We start from the raw sequence: 21,119 nt of genomic DNA on the forward strand, positions 1-21,119 counted from the left end.
TGTAAAATGCTATGTATATACTCCTTTTTATCTAATTTCTAACTCTCCCACAATACAAAGAGAGTGAAAATGTTACGATATTTTATGGGTGTTTTCAGGTATTAATTAACCCTAAAAATAAGTATAATATTTAAGTATAAACTCGTGAAAAGGGATAGTTTAAAAGGGTTTTATAGTCATTAACTCAAATTAATATTACTCCATCCTTCCTTAAACAGGCCTTAAAAGGCCGCGCTTCAGTAATTGCCACCTCTTTTCTGTTTTCCCTTCGCCTCTTCATCGGCGACGTGACTTCTGATATCAATGCCGACTTCTTCAACGGAATTCTAGGGTTTCAATGATCGGCATTGTCGGTTTTCTTCCCATTTCTTCCTTATTCACGTTTTCCGAACCGAATTTGAGCTTACTCTCCCGAATTTCATCTACATTTTGCGAAATTCTCATCGTTTACCCACCGAATCGTCTCTCTCGAAATTCTAAGTGATCACCGACGGTGAAATCTGGTAATGTCGCTGTGTTATCCATTTCTTTTCAGTTGATTTATTTTTACAGATTTAAATTGATTTTAGCTTTATTGAAAAGAAAATAAGAAGATATTTTTAATTTTAATTCTATTATAGGCGTTTTATGATGATTTAATTGAAGCGTTACTCATTAATTGTTTCCTCAATTCCACAATTTCGTACATATATCTCATGTTGATGATTAGTATGTATACTTGGATATATATGTATATAATTTGGTATTTTTGATGTTTATCTGTCTAGGAAATTCTAGTAAATGTGGTTGAAGATGTAACGTAGAAACTGAAATTTCCTCTGTTTGTCGAAGTGTTGTCACTTGACGATTTACGTATGACTTTTGTAGTGGCATTGTGCCGTAGAGTCCGAGGTGCAGTCCATGATCAATGTACTTGGCATACCTGTTTTCTGGACCTTCTTCTGAGCACTCATTGATTTTCATTTGTTTTCTCATACACATAGTGCTACATATCAGGACATGCATTTTGGTTCCATAATAAAAAAAAGGACCTTTTGCACTCTTTTTTTTTGTTGGATAAGTGAAATATTTCATCATGGATACTTGTGGTATTTTATTGGATAAAATTTTGATAATTGCAGTTCTAGTTTTGCCTGAAATTAACTTTTCCAGAATATTAATTGGGGTTGAGTTCCCATAGGTTGATGACCAATCTAAACATGGTCTAACAATGATGAATCCTTCGAATACCCGACAGAGGGGAATGGAGGTGGTTTATATAACTAACTCCAACTAACATGGGGTTGACAAAAAGTAATTGATGATTGAACATGGGAACTTCCTCAATTTTACCACTTAAACTTTACTTTTATGGTTGCTTACTCTCATCAAAGTTTTTTGCCCATAAACAGATATCCTATTACATGTTCTTAATGAATTTGACAAAGAATTTACATCTCCTTTACAAATGGGTCCAATACCCTAATGTGTCTACAGTTTGAGGTTAGCTTAACATTCTAAGAAAATTTTGATACACTTCGTAATCAGAAGTTTGCTTGTTATTATGACTTCTACACTTGATGCCTTCTCTTTGTTACCCATTTCCTTCGTGTTTTAACTTTGAAGGCTAGCATCCTTTATAGAGTGGAGGTTGTTAGCCTACTTAATTATCTACGCTAATGAAGGACCAATCTTTTGTTCATGTTAAGTAGAGATTTACCCTGATACCCATCAATGCAATATGAGTTTACATATTTTAGCTAGTAAACGCGCTCAAGTTTAGGCAGCCAAGGGTGTGGCCTAGGGGTCAATGAAGTTGAATCAGAATCGTGATCGTGAGGTCTCAGGTTCAAATCTCAGCAAAGACAAAAGCACTAGGTGGTTTCTTCCCATCTATCCTAGGCTCCTAGCTTTGGTGGACAAGTTAGCCATTACTTATTGCTAGTGGGAACTGGGAGGTGACAAGTATCCCGTGGAATCAGTCGAGGTGCGCAAATGCTGGCTCGAACATCACAATTATAAAGAAATGCCAAAATTTTCATTAACTATTCATGTGTGTTTAATGCAACTGTTGATGATGAAAAAGGCTTGGAAATGGTTGCCCGTTCACTATAATTGCTTACCTATTCAAATAGGAAAAATAGGAAACTTGCAAGTGTTGGGGGGCTAAGAGTGCTTACAGCAGCAATAAGGTGGAAGACCCCTATTTGAAGTCTTACTGGTGCTCTTTATTATGCATGAAGTATTTTCTTGTCCTTCTGCTATATCAGGAATTATAGGTTGTTCACTTAGTACATAACTTAATCAAACATAGTTTCTAGTATGCCATTCGTCAAATTTACTGGAAATTTATCTTTTTGTATTGTAGTTTCTCAAGAACTTGATGGTATGTCCTCTTGGAAGTGGGAGAATGGAAGCCTTGACAAGGTTTCTTGTAGCTGGAAATATCCAACGAACAGCTTCAGGTGAATAATATAACTCAATCAGACAGTTTATGTGTTTATGTCCATTTAATTGTGCTTTATCATGTTAGCTATAAGTCTTGACCTGGTCTGGTGTACTCCTTATTGTCTCATATACTTCTATTTTTTTTTCCCACTATCTTTTTAATTTTGTTTGTTGAGATATTTTACCTTTGTTTCTCACTGCCTTCTTTCCTTGGCAGAGGAAGAAGGCCGCCATAAATTAGCTGCTCAGTACATTCAAAGAGAATTGAGAGAGGCAGATGAAGCAAATTTGATTGATGAAGAAGGTATTTATGTTCTCTAGCTTTTTCACCTCAAGTCCAGTTGCTTGGCATGGAAGATGAGAAAAAGTTCATGTTGATTGTGGCTTGATTTGCATGCTTTGTTGATAAAGATTTACTTTTTCATCTAGATTTACAAATTTTACACTAGTTTAAGAAATCTCAGTGTAGCAAGCGTTGAAGTTTCAGGTGTATCAATCGGTTTACCATTTAATGCATCTATATCTGCTTTATCTGCTTTTATTGTTCGATCACCTTGGCATGCTCTTCTTGCAGATATGCACGTGTTTGGTTTGAGGCCACTTACCGATCCTTTGCATTTGGTAAGGTCCAGAAAGTGCATCTGTTCAATCTTGACTAAGATCGTTCAACTTGTTGATACCATCACAAAAGTTTTATTGCTAGACAAGTTTTCTTCTAATAATTTTTCACATTTGTGTTTACAAAAGAGTATTTGGCTTTCTTTGGTCTATATCAGTATTCAGAAAACATGAAAATAGAATGATAATGATATAGGGAAGGGAGTGGTAGCACAGGCAAAAACAGATGGAGAATTGTTCCAGCAGTGATATGGTGGACCATTTGGAAGGAGAGAAATTCAAGATGTTTTGAAAGTATCAATAGTCCTTTCCATAAGATTAAAATGGACTGCATTATCACTTTTTGTTATTGGTGTAGTTCTGAGTATACAGATGATCCTGCAGCAATTGTAGACATTCTAGGATTCTTGTAAGATGAAATAGGACCTGAGATAGGTTTTCTTTTTTTGGGTTGATGTGCCTACTCAGTTGTATGTATTATGTAGCTTTGGGATGTAAATTTTTGGGATCCCAGCCTTAGTGCTAAAGATTTATATACAAACTTGTTACCTTTGTAAAAAAAGAAGAAGAATGATAATGATATAAATGTAGTGCCATACATGTTTTCTTTAACCTCGTATATAGCTAAATAAGCTTTATCTGTAGGACTGTGCATGGACTATCATAAGTCTTAAGGCAGAAAGTACTCATCAAATAGAAACATTAAGGCGGAATTGGGTTATAAGTAGTTGTATCGTGTAAAGATTTGACACCTGGGCCTAACTCAACCCCAAAAGCTAGCTCATGAGGGAAGGATTGCCCAAATCCATATAAACAGACCACCAGTCCATTCCCCAATCAATGTGGAACTTTAACCCACTTTTATACCCCCTTCACGCCCAGGCCCAATTGGAGCGTGGGCTGGGAGTCCAAACGAGAATGGACATGGCTCTGATACAATGGAAAGATATGACACCTGGGCTTAACTCAGCCCCCAAAGATAGCTCATGAAGGGAGGATTGCCCATATCCATATAAGCAGACCACTAGTCCATTCCCCAACCAATGTGGGACTTTGATCCACTCTAACATCAACTTAGAACTCAACTATGACTTTCTTCTGAATGTGTATGGGAAGTAACTGCTGAATAAGCCACATCCTTCGGCATCTACTAGGATAAATTACTCATCTTGAGAAACTAAGGTGGAATAGAACACCCCCCCACACACACAAAAAAAAATAAAAAAAATAAAAAATTAAAATAATAATAATAATTATAATAAAATGTGCATGCGTTGTTGATAAAATGTCTCAATAGACTAAGCCGAAAGGTCTGATTTTGCAGGCTTATGCTACTTTGGCAATGTTGACTTAAGAATTTGATATGACGATATTCATGATAATTAGTTGAACTAATGAGTTCCTTTGGACTTTGATATATTGATTGAGTTCACGCATATGAAGAGATATTAGGTATTATAAAATTGAGTTTAGAAAGGGAAGATAATATTTTATAACTACTAAGTGTGAATAAATTGAAGATATCTTTTGGCTGCTGCCTTCAGAAGAAATTAGACCTTTAAATTTAGCAGAGGGGGAACACTATGTATTAATATGAAAATATAGCAGTAACTCTATTTTTTTGATGACTGTGGTGATAGCAGTAAGTCTATTAGGGGGACAAAATTCTATTAATCAATCAATAATTAGGCCTCAATCCCAAAATAGTTCGTGTTGACCATATGAATCCTCAGCAGCCATTCTGTCTATTCGAGTCCACAATACTAAAAAGTTTTGTCTTAAGACAAGTTAGGAATACACTAATAGAAGTCTCAAACCAGATTAAAAAGAACTTTGGAAAGCACTAGACTTAGTATAAGTATATAACAATGACTAAGCTATTTCTCACTTGTGGTATCATATATATTGATTCTTTGCTTCCATCTTGTGTTCTACCCTTAATTAGTCTGTCTTCTGATAAAACTTTTCTAGCAATTTTGTTTCTGTTTTTCTCCTTAAAAAGGGATAAAGTCTTTTCTAAATATTCCCAACCTTATGATTCTATGTCTACCTTATTCCATTTTGGCGCCTTCAATCAGCATAATGGATTAGAGAAGTTAATTATTGTTCCTAAATCAATAACCCTATCAGCAAAGGCGTGTGAACCTTTATTGCTAGAGTAAGGTCTGCATACATCCCGTCCTCCCTAGACCCCACTTGTGGAGCTATACTGTGTATGTTGTTGTTGTGGACTTAGTTGGAGTTCAATTTTAGACTTTCAATTTTTATTTTGGTTTTAGAAACCAAATTGTTTTGTTGTTGGAGAACGATCAGAGCGTAGGGCTGTTGGGTTTGACTTTTGGAAAAATGATATTCAAGGGATAAAACATGTTTTAGGCTTTTCTTATAGATGAATTTAATTCATTAGAATGATATTCAAAGGATAAAACATGTTTGCGCGCTCACACACACACACACACATATTTTTTGATAAAGGTAACATCACACACACACACACACACATATATATACAACTTAATTTTTTTTCTTTTTTCTATTGAAAGGTGTTTACCATATATAAAACATGTGTGCACACGCCCCTCTCCCAAAAGCATAATGATAGGCTGACTTTGACTAGCGCAAGGTTTAGGAATTAGACGTTTAGCTAGTATATATCGTGTTGGCCATCTCAAAAATAGTATACCGTGTTGGTTTTGATGTCGAATTATTCAAAATTGTAGTTGATAAGTATAAAAAATGAAGTAGTTAGTTAAAATGATGTTGTGTCAAATTTAAATTTAATATAGAGATGTAATTATTATATTACTTTGAATTATTGGAGGAACAGCTTTTTCATTTCAGTAAATAGGACAAGTTTTACTTTTTGCGGTAGAGTGAAAGTAGGCCAGTCTTATCGTAACGGAGGGAGAGCAACATTAACTCTCTCAAAGCCGTTATGTTTGTTACTTATCTCATGATGGCAGTATTTTGCTTTAATTTTGGTTTCCTTCCAAGCATATTCCTTTAGTCTAGCAGCAAACAATCTACTCTCACCTGGTGAAAGGACATATGGTTGATCATCTAGTAGGAAATTTCTCCAATAGAAGATTTAACACTGATACCTCAAAATGACTTACATGATTGCTTGCGTGATGATAATTCCTAATGCACTGCATTCATAGTTTTGTGGAAAAATTGATTCTTGAATGTTTGTTCTTAAGGTATGTTGCAATTCTTGTAAGAAGCCAATAAAGGCCAGCCAATACGTTGCCCATTCAGGTTTTTCCCCTTTTTAATAACTTAAAACATCTTGTGTTCTAGTGTCGACTTGTCGTTGTAGTTATACATCAGTTTGTTGTATGCATAGTTTTATTTCAACTCTTAAATAGACGCTTTTACCTTCTGTTTACATTTGCATGGACTTATCATAGTTGGAAATAACATCAACCATGATAAACTATGGGATACTAGTCCCAAACTCATTATCATTTCTTCTTTAAAACAGCAGAAATGCCTATCTTGTAAAGTAGTTCCATAATGCCATTCTCAATGCAATGCTAATAATGTAATGAATTTTTGTGGGGATTTTTCATTTCTTTTATGAACGATATTCTGCTTTTCTAGAATTGCTTTGTAATCTCGAACTGACTATTTTTATATAGTTCCAGATACATATCAAATCATGAAATTAGTTTTGGAGCCACTTCATATATGAAATATGTTAAGTTTTGTGTCAATCTTTTCTAGAAGCAAAGCTTAATGTAAGAGGGGATATTTTTCTCCTTATTTCCCCAAAGAAAAAGAGAGGATACTTTTCTAATTAAATTTGTTTTAACACACATGGGGCTGGTTATTTTATTGGGTTAAGCCTGTTGAAGTACTTTTTTCGAATTGACAGCAGTTCGACTTGAATCTAAGGCATTAGTCTACTGTGATATTATGTGAAAGAATCGGAGCATCCAACTCAAAACCTTAATAGTTATCAGTAGGGAAGCCCCGGAATATTATAAACCCTTTTGGAAATCCTTACACTACCAATTTAGGACTAGTATATTCTTTAATACTCTCCTGCATGTGTATCCAGGTTCTAGTGATTACATATGGATTGTCTGGACCTCTGGAGACCCTTACTTTGCCAATATAGGACTAGTGTATTCTCCATAAGCTTGTATGTCTAATCGTATTGAGTACTCTAACCATCTCATCCAAAAGCTTTTATTTGTTTAATTATGTCTTGACATTCTCTCATGTACGTGCTTGATTCTTTTCTTTCTTTCTATCTTTATTTTTGGGTCAAATGTGGATATCCTTTTTTGTGAATGGGCAGTGGTGAGAGTTGAATCTAGGACTTTTTCTGCTGCGATACTACATGAAAGAATCTGAGTATCTAAGTCAAAACCTTAATGCTACGAGTGAAGTACCTAGAACATTATAAACCCCTTGGAGACTTCTACCTTATCATAAATATATCTTTTTGTTTTTTTTGATGAAGACCTTATCATAAATATATCCTCTGTTAAGAGTCAGATAATACTTATTGCCCTATCCCTTTTTAACTAGTTGCACAAGGTGGCCCGTGTCCATCTCTCCTTACCATCTCAACTTTTTCTCCCTAGTTCGTCAGTAGAAAATGTAGAAACTCTACTGTTAGAGATATAACCCTAATTATTGAGTAGTACAAAAAACTAATCCAAATAGAGCAAAATTGACAGTGATAATTTATATGCTGACCCTACTAACTCGGGATGGGGATGTAGTAGTAGTAGTAGTAGTAGCGTTTGTTCATGTTGCATTTTCTTGGTCACTATTGGCCTGTGACAGAAACTTGATGAATTAGAAGTTTCTCTCCAATGCTTCTCCTTAAACCTTTTGACATATAAACAGTATCTTCCTATTTCCCTCATTGACTAATCAACCCTGTCATTTGGGTGGTTGGTGTATGTGCAAAGACCCTTAAAATTGCCGAACAGGTTGAGTCCTTGCACAATCTTTTCCAAACTTCAAAAAGATATTATCACCATAGCTGAGTTTTGTCTTAATTTAGTCTTGGAAAGTGAGACCAGCTTTAAAACTACTGTCTTTTGCCTTCTCTAGTCGTCCATCTTGTGTAACATGTTTTATCTTTTCAGAGCTTTGTAAGTCATTAAACTCTGCAGAAGAAATTGCTTTGGAGGTCAATGATGGTACCGTGCACAAGAAACGCCCAAGGAAAGAGAGGAAAAAGTCACTAACTGCATACTCTAGTATCCTCTCCCTAAATGAACATTGTTTTTGGTTGTCCTATGCTCTTGAAGAAAAGTTTATGAGGTCATCTCTGCAGTTCTCTATAAGCTGAGATCCGTTCGCATACTTTAAGTTGTTGTTATGGTGTATAACTGTTCTTATTGCTTAATAATGATTTGCCATCTTTAATTTCCTATAGACAAACCTATATCAGTCAGAAAGAAAGCAAAACCTGAATTGTTAGATAATGGTTTTGCTGCATCATCATGCTGTTCGGAGGAGCTTCATTCAACTGTTTCCTTTCCTAAAGATAAAAGTATCATCCTCTTTTTTCTCATGTTTCTTGTTCTCCTTGTGATTCTTGTAGTCATTTTCCTTATTTTACTGATGATTCATAGGATTTAGCTTAACTGTAAAACCCATTTATTCCTACATTCAACTAAACGATTCCTTTGTATTGTTATTACGTTCCTAACATTGTTTAATGAATTAAATGCACAGTTATTATTACAAGTTTATACTCCCTCTATATTGTTTTATATAACACTATTTCCTTTTCAATTGTTCCAAAAAGAAACGACACCTTTTTATATTTGAAAACTTGTTAACTTCTCATTATACTGTTAATGACATGCTCCTATATCTTACAAAATGTCATGACATCCTTTGAGACCACAAGTTTTAAGGGTACTTTTGTTATGTGCCAAAAGTCTTTCTTAAGCTCAGTGTCTAGTCAAACATTATGAAACATGGAGATTAGTTTCTTTTCTTTTTTCAAATTCAATACTTGGACAAAATGTTCCCTTCTTAATGTTTCGATGTAGGTGGGAGAGAGGGTTGTGAAACTTTAGTTCTGAGAGCTTCTATTTCTTAAGGGGTGCCTCACCAAATGAAAATGATAAAGAAGTTACCTGTTTGTCCCTCTATATTTCCTTACAGCGTTTCCGTGCTGTCAAAAGAGCTTGATATTTAGTAATTTTGCAAAAGCTACATCTTCATATGGTTCTTATGCTGATTGCCTTGTCTATTTCCGTATAACTGCAGGAATTTCATCACACTTAAATGTGGCCACTGTGAGAAATAGCTCCATGGTTAATCCTGGACCTGTAGATTGCTCAGAAGGTGCAATCTTACACCAGGAAGAAAATTCTAAGATGTATGCACTTATCACTTGACGTAGGCAATGTCTTGCATTTTCCTCTCCCTCTTTCAGAGTGCATAATTCCAACTGTCTTTTAACTTTTAGTTAGTGCAAACATTTGTAATCAAACAGTTGTTGCATTGGAGTATATAATGTTCTATCTGTTGGTGGGTAAACCATTAAACCTATTGATGATGGCTCATATGCGAAGAGAATGCAGTATTATTATTTCATTTTGAAGATTGAGATAGATGCTTCTTTTATGGCGTAGTTTTGGCTGGTTTAAGTTACCAGTTGATTAGTTTTGATACAATAAAGACATACATGCACCAGAAAAATCATATTAAGGCCCAATTAAGTGGTTAATCTCTTTGAACTGTGTTGGGAAATTGAAGATCCTTTTTCTTGATTTCATAAATTGATGGCATTTTTCTTCATCTTGTAGGCTAATTGCGGGAAATCGGCAGCTATTAGCTAATTTTGGTGCAGTAAATGGTGTTACTAAGAGTTGGTCTGCAAATTCAAGAGAAGCTATTCCCGGTAAGGCCAGATTTATATTTCTTCATAAAGTTACTGTAACACCTCGTTTTCATGAGACGCCAAGGCACCTAATGAGCCACTACCCCTTAGGCGGACCTCTTCAAAACATTATCTATTTCAACCAGTTTAAAGCGAATGACCATTTTGTGAAAGAAAGAACCAAGTCTAGAAAGGAAAAGTAAGTTTGAAAATATTTAATCAAGGAAGTAGTTTAACTAGGAGAAGTAATATAAATGAAGAATCTGATACAAGTGTTTCAGAATAGAGAATGAAACCAAAATTTGCGCTAATCCCAACTCATACTATTCATAGAGCACCTGCAGGGTTTTCAAAATACAACATCGGGTTTAAGCCCAACAATGTAAGTAAAATGTAACGTGAAAAGATAAACTCTACAATGAACAGCTGGCAGTTTCACTCGACATCGTTGAGAGATGGCCACAAATAGGACCAAGAATTGCCCAACGTGCCATGAAAAGTAAAACCTGCAACCAAACTGGTGTGAGTCTCACTAGACTCCACAGGATTACTTTATTAATAACAATGTTGCCAACATTTTTCAATATCATAAATCACAAGTATGGAATAGATATTAGTATCTCAAATCTGCACAACAGATAACATATCCAAGGATCTCATCGTCAGATCACAACTTAATAATAGGCCCTCTCCGACTCATATGGCTAGACCAAATAATCAACAACAATAAAACCCCAGAACTGCGGAGAGTAACTCTTACCCAACCATCTTTTGAATAATCAACAACAATAAAACCTCAAAACTGCGGAGGGTAACTCTGGCCCAACTGTCTTACAAATAATCAACACCAATAAAATCTTGGAACTGCGGAGGGTAACTCCAACTATCTTACTAATATAATCAACAAAAATAAAACCTCAAAACTGCAGAGGGTAACTCTGGCTCAACCGTCTTACGATTCCGGCTGCGAAGGGTGGCTCTGGCCTGACGTCTTACGCAAAGTCTCATCGGGATGTGAAGGGTGACTCTGGCCCAATCGTCTTATACACCCGAAGACAGCATGTATGAATCATAACAATAATGTTAGAATAGAAATAGGTATATACAATCCTACTTAGAATAGGAATAAGACTATGAATAGGAATAGGTATATACAATCCTACTTAGATTTTTTTTTTGAAAAAGGTAACTTGTATTATGAACAAAAGGAATACTCAGAAAAGTATTCCAGTGATACTTGCAACAAAATTACAGAGGGAGGGGTGTCCCTACTAAGCTTCATAAATAATCTAAAATACTAGGAATATCCTCTTCTTCTTGAGGATATTCGTGTTTACACCAAAAAAAGACTATGAATAGGAATAAGAATAGTAAAGAGTATCCTACTTGGTAAAGGATTATATTGTAGTGTCTATAAATAAGGTCTTTGTGTAATAATGTAGACACAACAATTCAATAATTCTTCTCCTATATTTCTCATAAATAACATAAAACATCATGTATGACTATATCAAGACCCAACATCACCATAAATAATATGACAGTCAAGCCAATATAATCTAATATCACAAGTTTCAGGACTTAATTTGAAGCATAAAAGCTCTTATAAAAGGAGACAACTGCTAATTAATCATATGAGTAACTGTGGCCCAACCATCTTGCAAATAATCAAAAACAATAATTTACTATCTCAACAGAGGAGTCCCAAACTTAACTCAATAAATCTCCATGGATATCCCAAATATTTCACAACATTATATTGAGTACTTCCTAAATAACCCATATTAGGTAAACAATCCGATATCTTAATATTCAATTATATTATATTAAGGGTTATCACAACAAGTTCACAGTGGTTATTTCATGCTTAGTTAATGGAAGCAAGTAAGTAGTAGTTCAAATCTCCCTACCTCACATCCAACATAATACTGCGACCAAGCACTTGCCCAAAGTTCACAAACGGAGCATTTGATAGTCCCAAACTTGATAGTGCTGAAATCCCCAGAGTACTACGACCAAGAAGTGACCAAAAGTACATCACTACAATCTCAAATTGTTCCATACTTAGTTGGTAGGATGATCCCCAAACTCCTTTCCAAATTTTTTCTCAAGCTTGAGCTCAAAATTTCACAAAACAAGTGTTGCTGTCCGTGTTTCTTTAACGCAACCCCAAGTGCTTCAGCGGGTCGTACCATGTCCTTCACTTGTTGTATCTGAAGACCCATATTTTTCTGCTAGACACCTTTCACTATTTTTCTGCATAACTGTGATTGATAAACGATTTAATGCATTTGAAACTAGACTCAAAGGACTACAACTTTCATCTTTTTTACTTCTCCATATTCATTATAGATTGCGCGTTATTCTAGTTTGGAGTTAGGTATTGTGCGCGCTCATTTGAAACTTATGTCAAGGCATCCCTTGGACTATAAATCACTTCCCTAAGTTCATACGGGTCACAAATAATAATACGAACCTAATAGAACCTTCTAATTACCAAATGGAGCACGTTTTTCCCATACTTCAAAATCTCAAATTACAATACCGGGATTTTCTAAATGAAGTCCTTTTTTTTAAACTGGTAATGTTAATTTTCTAAATGACGTCTTTACCAAAAGTAAACCAAACAACATCCAATTGACTTCAGATTTTGCAAGCAAGTATAATGGAGCATTTGAAGCTGATGACACACAAAACGGAGAACCACTTCTAAAGAATAACCTAGCGGGTCGTTGCAGTTATTTCCTTTTTTTGGTGTTATCAAAGGAAAAAAAGAAAAGAAATCTACTTCCATTCAACACACCCTTCTTTGTTTTACAAGGACATTTTGTCAGGCTTCACTTTGTGCATATTGTGTGGAAAAATTTGATTCAAAATTTGCATCGTCAAACTTTTTGAGTGGTAGAAGAGTTCTTCATGTAATATATTTGCTGTACATTTCTTTGGGGTGCCTTATTCTTGGGATGAAGGAAAAACCAGATATTTCCTCCCAAAGGCTATCAATACAGTTAACTAGCACATGGGAAGACTAATTTGGTGATTTAAAACCATTTCTCTGAAATTCTTAATTCACTTTCAGGAAAAAATAGAGGGTGTTTCTTTCTCGGTCAGCTTTTCATTGTTTAAAGTGGCTCATGTATAGGTTCTATTGTGAAGTTTCAGGTGAGGAGCATCAAGAAAGGTCAACCGCTGGCAGTGACAATACTGGTAGTCGTGCTGTTGCAGTTAAAATTGCCACTCAAGTCCAAAAATTTTGTCCAAAGGCTGAAGGTGGTAGTCACATCTTTCTTTCAGTTGCTCATAGCTACCCCTGATTTTTCATATTATAAAGACAAAGTCCTAAACTTTTGTAGTCAAAAAGAATTTCGAAGATCACTTCTTTTATGCTCATGGTGATTTACTCTATGAGTCATTTTGCTACATTGTCTTTTCCTTAACTTCTAGTGCAAATATTTACATGGTACTTTGTGTGTTGTTGACCTCCAGATGTTCCACATCCACTTGCAACTAAGATGTACTATTCTCAGAGAGTAGTCCGTCTCAGATCAGCTCTCAGTTATATGTATCATGAGGCATCATGTAATGACAGTGGCAATGAGTTTGCCTGTCCAAAAGTATTAAAAAGTAATGTGATGCCAGCGGACATACTGTGTCATAGCAACAACTCTCATATACAAATTAATTACCAGCAGGAGAAGGTTAGTCAGATTCTGCTTTGTGTTTTAGTTGGCGACACCTTATATGCCCTCATTGATTGTATAGTCACAGTTTCTTCAATTCTTCTTCTTTGAGATAATATTTGACCTCTTCTTTTTTCTTTTGGAAGTGATAGTTATATTTGCTTCATCCCCTGGCCGTTCTGGCTAATTTCTATGACGGATGATTATCATTCCTTAAATTCATGCATCAAAATTGTTTGTTGTTGGAAAATGTGGTAAGCTGCTAAGTTTACTTCCTATGTTTTCTAGGATTCCTTTAGTACTATCAAAGTCTTTCAGTAGAAAATATAGAGAGCTTCTAGTAATTTTTATTTTTTTTCTTATTTCTATTGGATATGAGATGAGCTCAAATGGAGCGATTTGATCCGTGAAAATTCATATAGACGACCCCAACTTGTTAGGGATTAAGGCATATTAGTTTTTAATAAAGTTTACTTCCTATTGAAAATCCTGTAACGTTGACAGAATGAATGGAAAGGCACTGTTTATCAAGAGAAATAGTGCCTATAATCACATTTCATATTCTAGTGCGTCTTACCTTCTTAGTGCTTTAACTCCTTTTTTAAGTTCTTAAACTAGTTGACTTCCCAGCTGTGGCATCTTTTCCTGGCTTTAGTGAAATTGAAATGGACAATGCCTGATAACCTATGTTGCGCGGACTCTTCATTTTTGCGGCCGAACCCGTCTCGACGCGACACTGGTGCGGGCGCGGGTGCGGGGTGCGTGTCGGATTCGGTCAATCCGATCCGGATACTTTGACCAAAGCCGAGAAAAAAAATGGGGAAGAAGAGATAATTTCATGGATGGAAAAATGAACAAATAATTCAAAGTTTTTTTCTTGAAAAAAGAAGAGAGAGCTTTTTTCTTGAAAAGGAAAAAAGAAGGCTAGGGTTTCTTGGGAGAAGAAAGGGCAGCACGTCAGAACACGTCAGAACTTTAATTAATTGTACTACTATCTAATTTAATATGCTATATATATAGATATGGCAGCACGTCAGAACTTTAATGAATTGTACTACTATCTTAATATATAAATGATTTAATAGGCTATATATATGTACTACTATCTAATTTAATAGGCTATATATATAATATATAAATGATTTAATAGGCTATATATATGTACTACTATCTAATTTAATAGGCTATATATATAATATATAAATGATTTAATAGGCTATATATATGTACTACTATCTAATTTAATAGGCTATATATATAATATATAAATGATTTAATAGGCTATATATATGTACTACTATCTAATTTAATAGGCTATATATATAATATATAAATGATTTAATAGGCTATATATATGTACTACTATCTAATTTAATAGGCTATATATATATATAAATGATTATTTCTTTTTTATAATAAATAAAAATAATTATAATTTTTTTAAAATTAATTAGTAACAAGTAATTAATTTATACTTTTAAATTTGTATATCTATAATTGATATCCTTTTAAGTATAGCATTTTACAAGATATTTATTATTATTATTATTTATAATATTGAATAATTTTAACGAATCCCCGCACCCGTATCCATACTCGGATTCGCACCCCCGAATCTTAAAATTTAAATTTTGCCGAATCCGACTCTCGGATTCGCATCCGTCTCGGATACCCGCGCCCGAGTCCGAGCAACTTAGCTGATAACACTCTTGATTTATTGAAATCATGGAATCATGTTGGAGGAACTGTGAGACAAAAAAGTGGCGGAGGGCTATTCCTGCTTGTATATGGTGGACTATTTGGAAGGGAAGGAACAATAGATGTTTTGAAGACAAGAGTAACTTCATACTAAAAGTAAAGATGCGCTGTATTTCTTATTTTCATTTTGGCGTAAAGAAATTTGTGACCCTGATACAGAATCCATCTTACAGTTTTTGGAAGCCTTGTGTGAATCTATAATAGGCTTCAGATTTAATTTTTGTCAATACAGCTGCCAGCACACTTTGTGCTGATTACCTTTATCAAAACAAAAATGTTCTTAAGCTAGTTGAAGCGCTACTGGCACTCACCTTGCTTAGTTGGTGCTTTAGTTCTTTGTCACGCTCCTAATTGCCAATGGGTTGTGGGTTTATCAGGGTATCGTTAGACATTATATAGCTAGCAAAGTGATGTTTTAGTTTTTAACAAAATGTTATGAATGAATTATTTAGTGATTACGTATGTGCAATTAGATTTTTGTGTGAGTAACTGGTCTCTAAAAACTTAAACCTTCTCCTTCACATCTAGATTATAAATTAAAATGGTTCCTGCACTTTATTGACATGGTTTTTATTTCATATATTTAGGATAATTGTAGTTTTTCAATTCTTTTATTCAAATAACTATTCTTTATGTTTATAGTTATTTTTCTTGCATTCATATTTTATTTTTTTTTCTTTAGTATTTTCTTCACTCAAAACCATTTCATCCCTGTTCTTAAACCCAAGCAAACCTTAGTTCTTTTTTTTGGGGGGAGAATGAAGTAATTGGCTTCATTAATGCCATCAAGAAGATGCAAAAAGGTGACAAAAATATGGAAGCAAAAAGAACTGATTGTTAGCTCCGGTAGAGATGATTAGATTAAGACTAGGGAGCTAATGAAGCTCGAAAAACTATTAGGTGAACAGGGGATATATTGACCCAACTATTAATGCAAGAGGCATCAAGAGAATGGGAAGGAGTTAATAGTCCATCGAAACATTTTCTGTTCCTTCCATTCCAGGTAATCCAAAAAATTACAGCAGGTATCATCTTCCAGATTTTCCTGATGGTGCTGTCAACATTCCAGCAATTCCAATCTCAAAATGCTTCTTTGATGCTGTATGACATTACCCAAATAAAACATGTTTTATGACAATGGAATATGTTTTATTTGAATTGTCTGAATTTTTCATGTGTCAAACATGCTTTCCTGACCACCAACCATGTCAAACAGACCACTTTGAATAGAGCCTTGATTTTCCAATCAATTGGAGATAGTGTGATGAGTGTCTGACAGAAGATGAAAGACACAACTTATTGTAAATTTTTGTTGCTGTCCATTCCACACCATTGAATCTTCAACATTCCTTACACAATGAAAGATTTCTAGTGTCTTCAGAATCTCAACCAGCCTCTCAATTTCCAGTCATTCAGCAATCTTCTATAAGAGATTCTATCCATGTTGACGCCATGCATCCTTAATTGTAACTTCAGGTATAGAGGGAAGACTGAACAAGTCTGGATATGAGTCTTTGGGGGACCTTGTCCTAGCCAATTATCATTCCAGAATGATAATTTCCTACCATTGCCAACTCTGAACCCTATGTTCATAGCAAATTCGCCCCAGTATTTTAGAATTGGTTTCCAAATACAAAAGAACTTGCTGGTTTACTACTCCAGTGCCCCGTCGACCATATTTTGATTGATCACCGTCCTCGATAAGGTTTTATCTTTAGTATTGTATCTCCATAACCACTTCCACAGAAGACTTCTGCTATGCAATCTAAAATTTCTAATGCCCAGACAACCAGATTTTTGTTTAGAGATCAGAGATTTTCATCCCACTAGGTGAAAATAACTAATTTCTAATAACAGATGATTACCTGCTGACTCAAGATTCCTTACTGCTGTAGACTTCTAATCTTGTAGTTCCTAGTCTTTAGGAAATTTTTGTAACTCTCCTCGGCTCCTCCTATTTAGGCTTTGTTTCGATAGTAATTATCTGTTCAAGTTTATCTTGTTGATACAGTTGCTGTACATATTCTGTATCAAACCCGAAACTCATTGTTAAAATTCTTGGTGGACTAGATCTGAATTTTGAGAACTCTCTGCATTATGAAATTGAGGATTCTTGGTCTGCTGCCATTTGTGCTCGAAATTCTACAATTTCTTATGAAGAGCATTATGAAAAGCTTCTGGATCCATGAGCTTTTCCTTAAGCATGAAGAAGATAAGAAGCCGCTATCAACTCCTATTACCGCTGCTGTAGCACAGTAGACAAGCTCAACTCCTCGCCAGGATAACAATAATAACTCCAGCAATCGTCGTCCAGGTGTGAACACTCCTGCCAACAATCAGCAATGGAAAGCACAACCATGGTGCCCATGAAGAAACAATCAGCAGCAGCCTTTTGACAAATACCTTTTGCTGCCAACTATATGATCACGTGGGTCATTCACTGCCAACTTGCTATTTCTTTCCATTGACAAGTTTGCATTTAACAACAGGTCATCAACAGTAAGGCTTCTGGTCCTGCACCCTATCCAACATTTTTCAGCATGAAAGAACTTCAAAAATAGGAGGGTTGGATTCAGATAATGCACCTGATTTCTGTCTACCTCACAGAAAATCAGGGTATCATCTGTATAAAGCAAATGAGAAATGTTGACAGTGTCCCTTATCCCACATCAAAGCCATTCAGCTACTGCATCTCCTTGGCTTTGTCCAGCATTCCTTAGTTCTTTTCTGTGATCTCCATTTAGAGATGATAGAGGCAGACTAATTTATCTTAATTAGCATGTGATTGTTACTTATTGCACGCCCTCCTTCAGTGAGTGCAGAATATGCTACCTCTTGATCTATAGATGTCAGATTGTCTGCTAATTATTTACTGAAGATGTGACAAGGAGGAGTACTATAGAATACTTAATCCAAAAAAAAAAGAGAAGAGGGAAAACCATGGAATATTAGTTCTAAAAGGGCTGTAATGTAGTTACCGTAAAAATGGGACTTATATCAGAAGGTTGTGTTATCTTTTCCAGCGTGTTCTTGTCCTTTTGCTTGTGGGTTTCCTGAAGTGTAACATTCATCCTCATTTCTTTCTTCATCAATTAGGCTGGGAACGCTTCATTAAGGCAGTTGAAAATGATTAAAAATATGTCTTCTGCTGATATCTTTTCTGGGTTCTTTTAATGGCAATGATGACTGTTTCATCCTAATAACAATTTCTATCTTTGTCGGTTCCAGGATGTAAACCATTTCTACAGCTTCTTATCCAATTTTACCTGATCCTTATTCTATCTCTGAGACCTAAAACCTTAATGTAAGTCAATTTCCTGGTAGCTTGGCTTTGGAAGATGTTTGAGGTTGTCATTGTTGCTCATCTTATGGGTGCAATGCCTCTTTTTCTGGTGTAGAAGTTGTGTTGAATTGGGACATATTTGAAACGCAGTTGCATATATTCTTTTTCAGCCCAAGATAATTAGTCCTCAAGTCAAAATACTGATTGAATCACATTGGAGAGAATAATGTCTTACCCTTTGAGAAACATAGTCATCAGTTCCTTGGTGAGTAGTTGAATGAGGGTTCTGTTTGCTTTCTTTCTCAGTATGGTTAAATTTGAAAGTTTTATCACAAGACTGCTTTAGCAAATGTGGTTCTATTTTGATTTGTTATATTTTATAGTGGTTTTATGAACTTTCATGTATAAGGTGTTCCTTTTTGGTGTATATATATGCGAGTGAAATGCCTCAAACCTATACTTCTGGTGCTTGTTTGAACAATGAAGGATATCTTTTTTGAGACTTTACTGATCTCTGAATTCAGAGGATTCATATAGCTGAGTCCAAGTTGTTTGGGATTATGGTGTAGTTGATTTATTGATATTGGTATTCATATAGCAAGCCCCAACTAGATGGGGATTGAGGCATAATTGATTTTTATTGATCTAGGTCATTTTTCTGGTGGCTAATGCTAATGTTGGCTTGTGGAACAGGCATGTGATCATTCTTTTCCGTTGGTTGAAAAGCCAAATTTACTTCAAATGGTTGAATCTGGGGGATGTCCACCACCTATGAACATCACATCCCAATTTCCTGTGAATAATGTCGTACCACACACCTCCATTGCCAATAGTGGAAGCAACTATAATTCGAATTGTTATTCATTTGCAGGCCAGTCAGGTATTCGTCTGTCCATGTCAGTTTATATGAGTGCTATATTCATATCCAGGTCTGTTTTCAATAATTAGGTCTCAGAGAGATAAATAGATTTCTATTCCATCTACAATATACCTCTCAATTTGCATAAGAAAGTGAAAAGTGGTGTTGCAGTTGAAAAGGAATATTTCTGTGTAGTCATAACTAGGTTGCTTGGTTAGATAACAAAGTTATAGAGAATTTATCTCTGTGGTGTTAAATTGCTTTTGTATTCCCTCTGGAATTGTACTCTCTTGTATTGAGAACAATGTATTAGGAGTTGCAATTTATCACGGCTATCTAAAATGGTTAGAGAAAGCTAAGGCCTCTCTAGTTTTCGGAGTCTCTAAACAAATACCATGTTTTTGTAGGCAAGCAGCTACAACCTATGCAGCAGACTGAGGGAAATAGTGCAGCTGTACAAAATTACTGAAGGAACCTTTTTTCTAGAGGAAAGTCAACCCTCTTTCCTCTTCATTTTGTAAGGTAGGATAGATCCGCTGACTGGCCGTGATAAACAGTGGGACTAGTCCATCTTAAGCTTCTCCACTAGATTCGAGAGTTGACTCCATTATGGAAGACGGTGTGCTAGTTCTTCCTTTGATTTAGATTCTGGTACATGAAGGTTTCTTTCTCTCTGACTCAGAAAACTAACTGCCAATTGTACATAATCTTCCATACAAAAACATCCTTGAGGATGCAGACCTTAGTGACTCATCAAGAATTTCAGATATCCTTTTGGATAATCATTTTGTACAAAGAACGCCAATTACTAATGATATTCACTTTTGTTAATGTCCTTAGTCTTTGAAAATCATGGAAAGTATCATTACAATCTTATATTTCTTAGAGATTTCATTATTGGATGTTCTATCTGTCATAATTTGGAAATAGGAAATCCCAACTTGCTGTTTTGGTTGACAATTTTGGTCTTTTATGTTTCTAAGTAATCAATAGGTGGCAACCTCTGAGTGGACCAATTTGGAATCCAGCTGCTAGCAATACTCATCGTTATATTGCTATTATGGAAAGTTTGGTGGTAAGTGTCTTTGTGCTGGTATTCAAAACAAATACTTTGTTCCTAGTGGAATATTGCATTATTCTCTCTGTTTATAATTGCTAATATGAAGAGTCACAAAATTGTTGTTATGGTAATGATGATGTGATAGATCTACATGTGTTCCATAACATTTCCTGGAATTGATCAAACATTGTCTCATAATGTCAAAGAAAATTAAATTGGAGGGAGTAGCTATCAATATTCTTGAAGAAAACGACACTCGATCCGATTCTTAATTGGCCTAGGAGTAGATATTTTCTATGGCTTTAGACAGATATTTGTACTCAAAATATCTACTTGAAAACGCATCTTATGTTGTTATGGTAATGGGGGAAGCAATACCAATACCCATTTGACAATTTTTATATCACACTACACATGAAGGAATACAAAAAAGTTGAATTAGATACGCCTACCTAACAAACAAGGATAAGTAAGAATCCATAACTACATCTAATTGTAGTTTTTTCCCCCTAGCTACTACAATATTTATTTGATCCATCATTTTACTACTAACTTTTAAATATGAAATCTAC

General features: G+C 35.1%; 1 protein-coding gene across 3 annotated transcripts; it reads left to right on the forward strand.

Annotated features, from left to right (window-relative positions):
• Positions 1–235: 235 nt before the first annotated feature.
• On the forward strand, positions 236–20,363 carry LOC102593089 (uncharacterized). Of its 3 annotated transcripts, none has more exons than XM_015306676.1 (13): positions 236–503; positions 2,348–2,444; positions 2,645–2,731; positions 3,002–3,048; positions 6,246–6,303; positions 8,154–8,267; positions 8,447–8,563; positions 9,292–9,403; positions 9,834–9,928; positions 13,064–13,177; positions 13,394–13,605; positions 19,322–19,508; positions 19,895–20,363. In XM_015306676.1, the coding sequence occupies exons 2-13, from the start codon at positions 2,363–2,365 to the stop codon at positions 19,954–19,956; spliced, it is 1,287 nt and encodes a 428-aa protein (XP_015162162.1). In that variant the 5' UTR covers positions 236–503; positions 2,348–2,362; the 3' UTR covers positions 19,957–20,363. The 3 variants fall into 3 exon arrangements, with proteins under 3 accessions (XP_015162162.1, XP_015162163.1, XP_015162164.1); XM_015306677.1 differs by having other exon boundaries at positions 13,070–13,177; XM_015306678.1 differs by lacking the exon at positions 19,895–20,363 and having other exon boundaries at positions 17,416–19,399.
• Positions 20,364–21,119: the final 756 nt, after the last annotated feature.

The sequence above is a fragment of the Solanum tuberosum genome, unplaced genomic scaffold (genome assembly GCF_000226075.1).
Source record: "Solanum tuberosum cultivar DM 1-3 516 R44 unplaced genomic scaffold, SolTub_3.0 scf00035, whole genome shotgun sequence".
Taxonomy (NCBI): Eukaryota; Viridiplantae; Streptophyta; class Magnoliopsida; order Solanales; family Solanaceae; genus Solanum; species Solanum tuberosum.

Bases quoted from the DNA above. Each gene is read 5' to 3' on its own strand.
- LOC102593089 (XM_015306676.1), top strand. From the start codon at position 2,363: ATGGTATGTCCTCTTGGAAGTGGGAGAATGGAAGCCTTGACAAGGTTT. The intron at 8,268-8,446 runs GTATCCTCTCCC...AATTTCCTATAG, and splicing joins GTCACTAACTGCATACTCTA to ACAAACCTATATCAGTCAGA. The intron at 9,929-13,063 runs GTAAGGCCAGAT...TCTATTGTGAAG, and splicing joins TTCAAGAGAAGCTATTCCCG to TTTCAGGTGAGGAGCATCAA.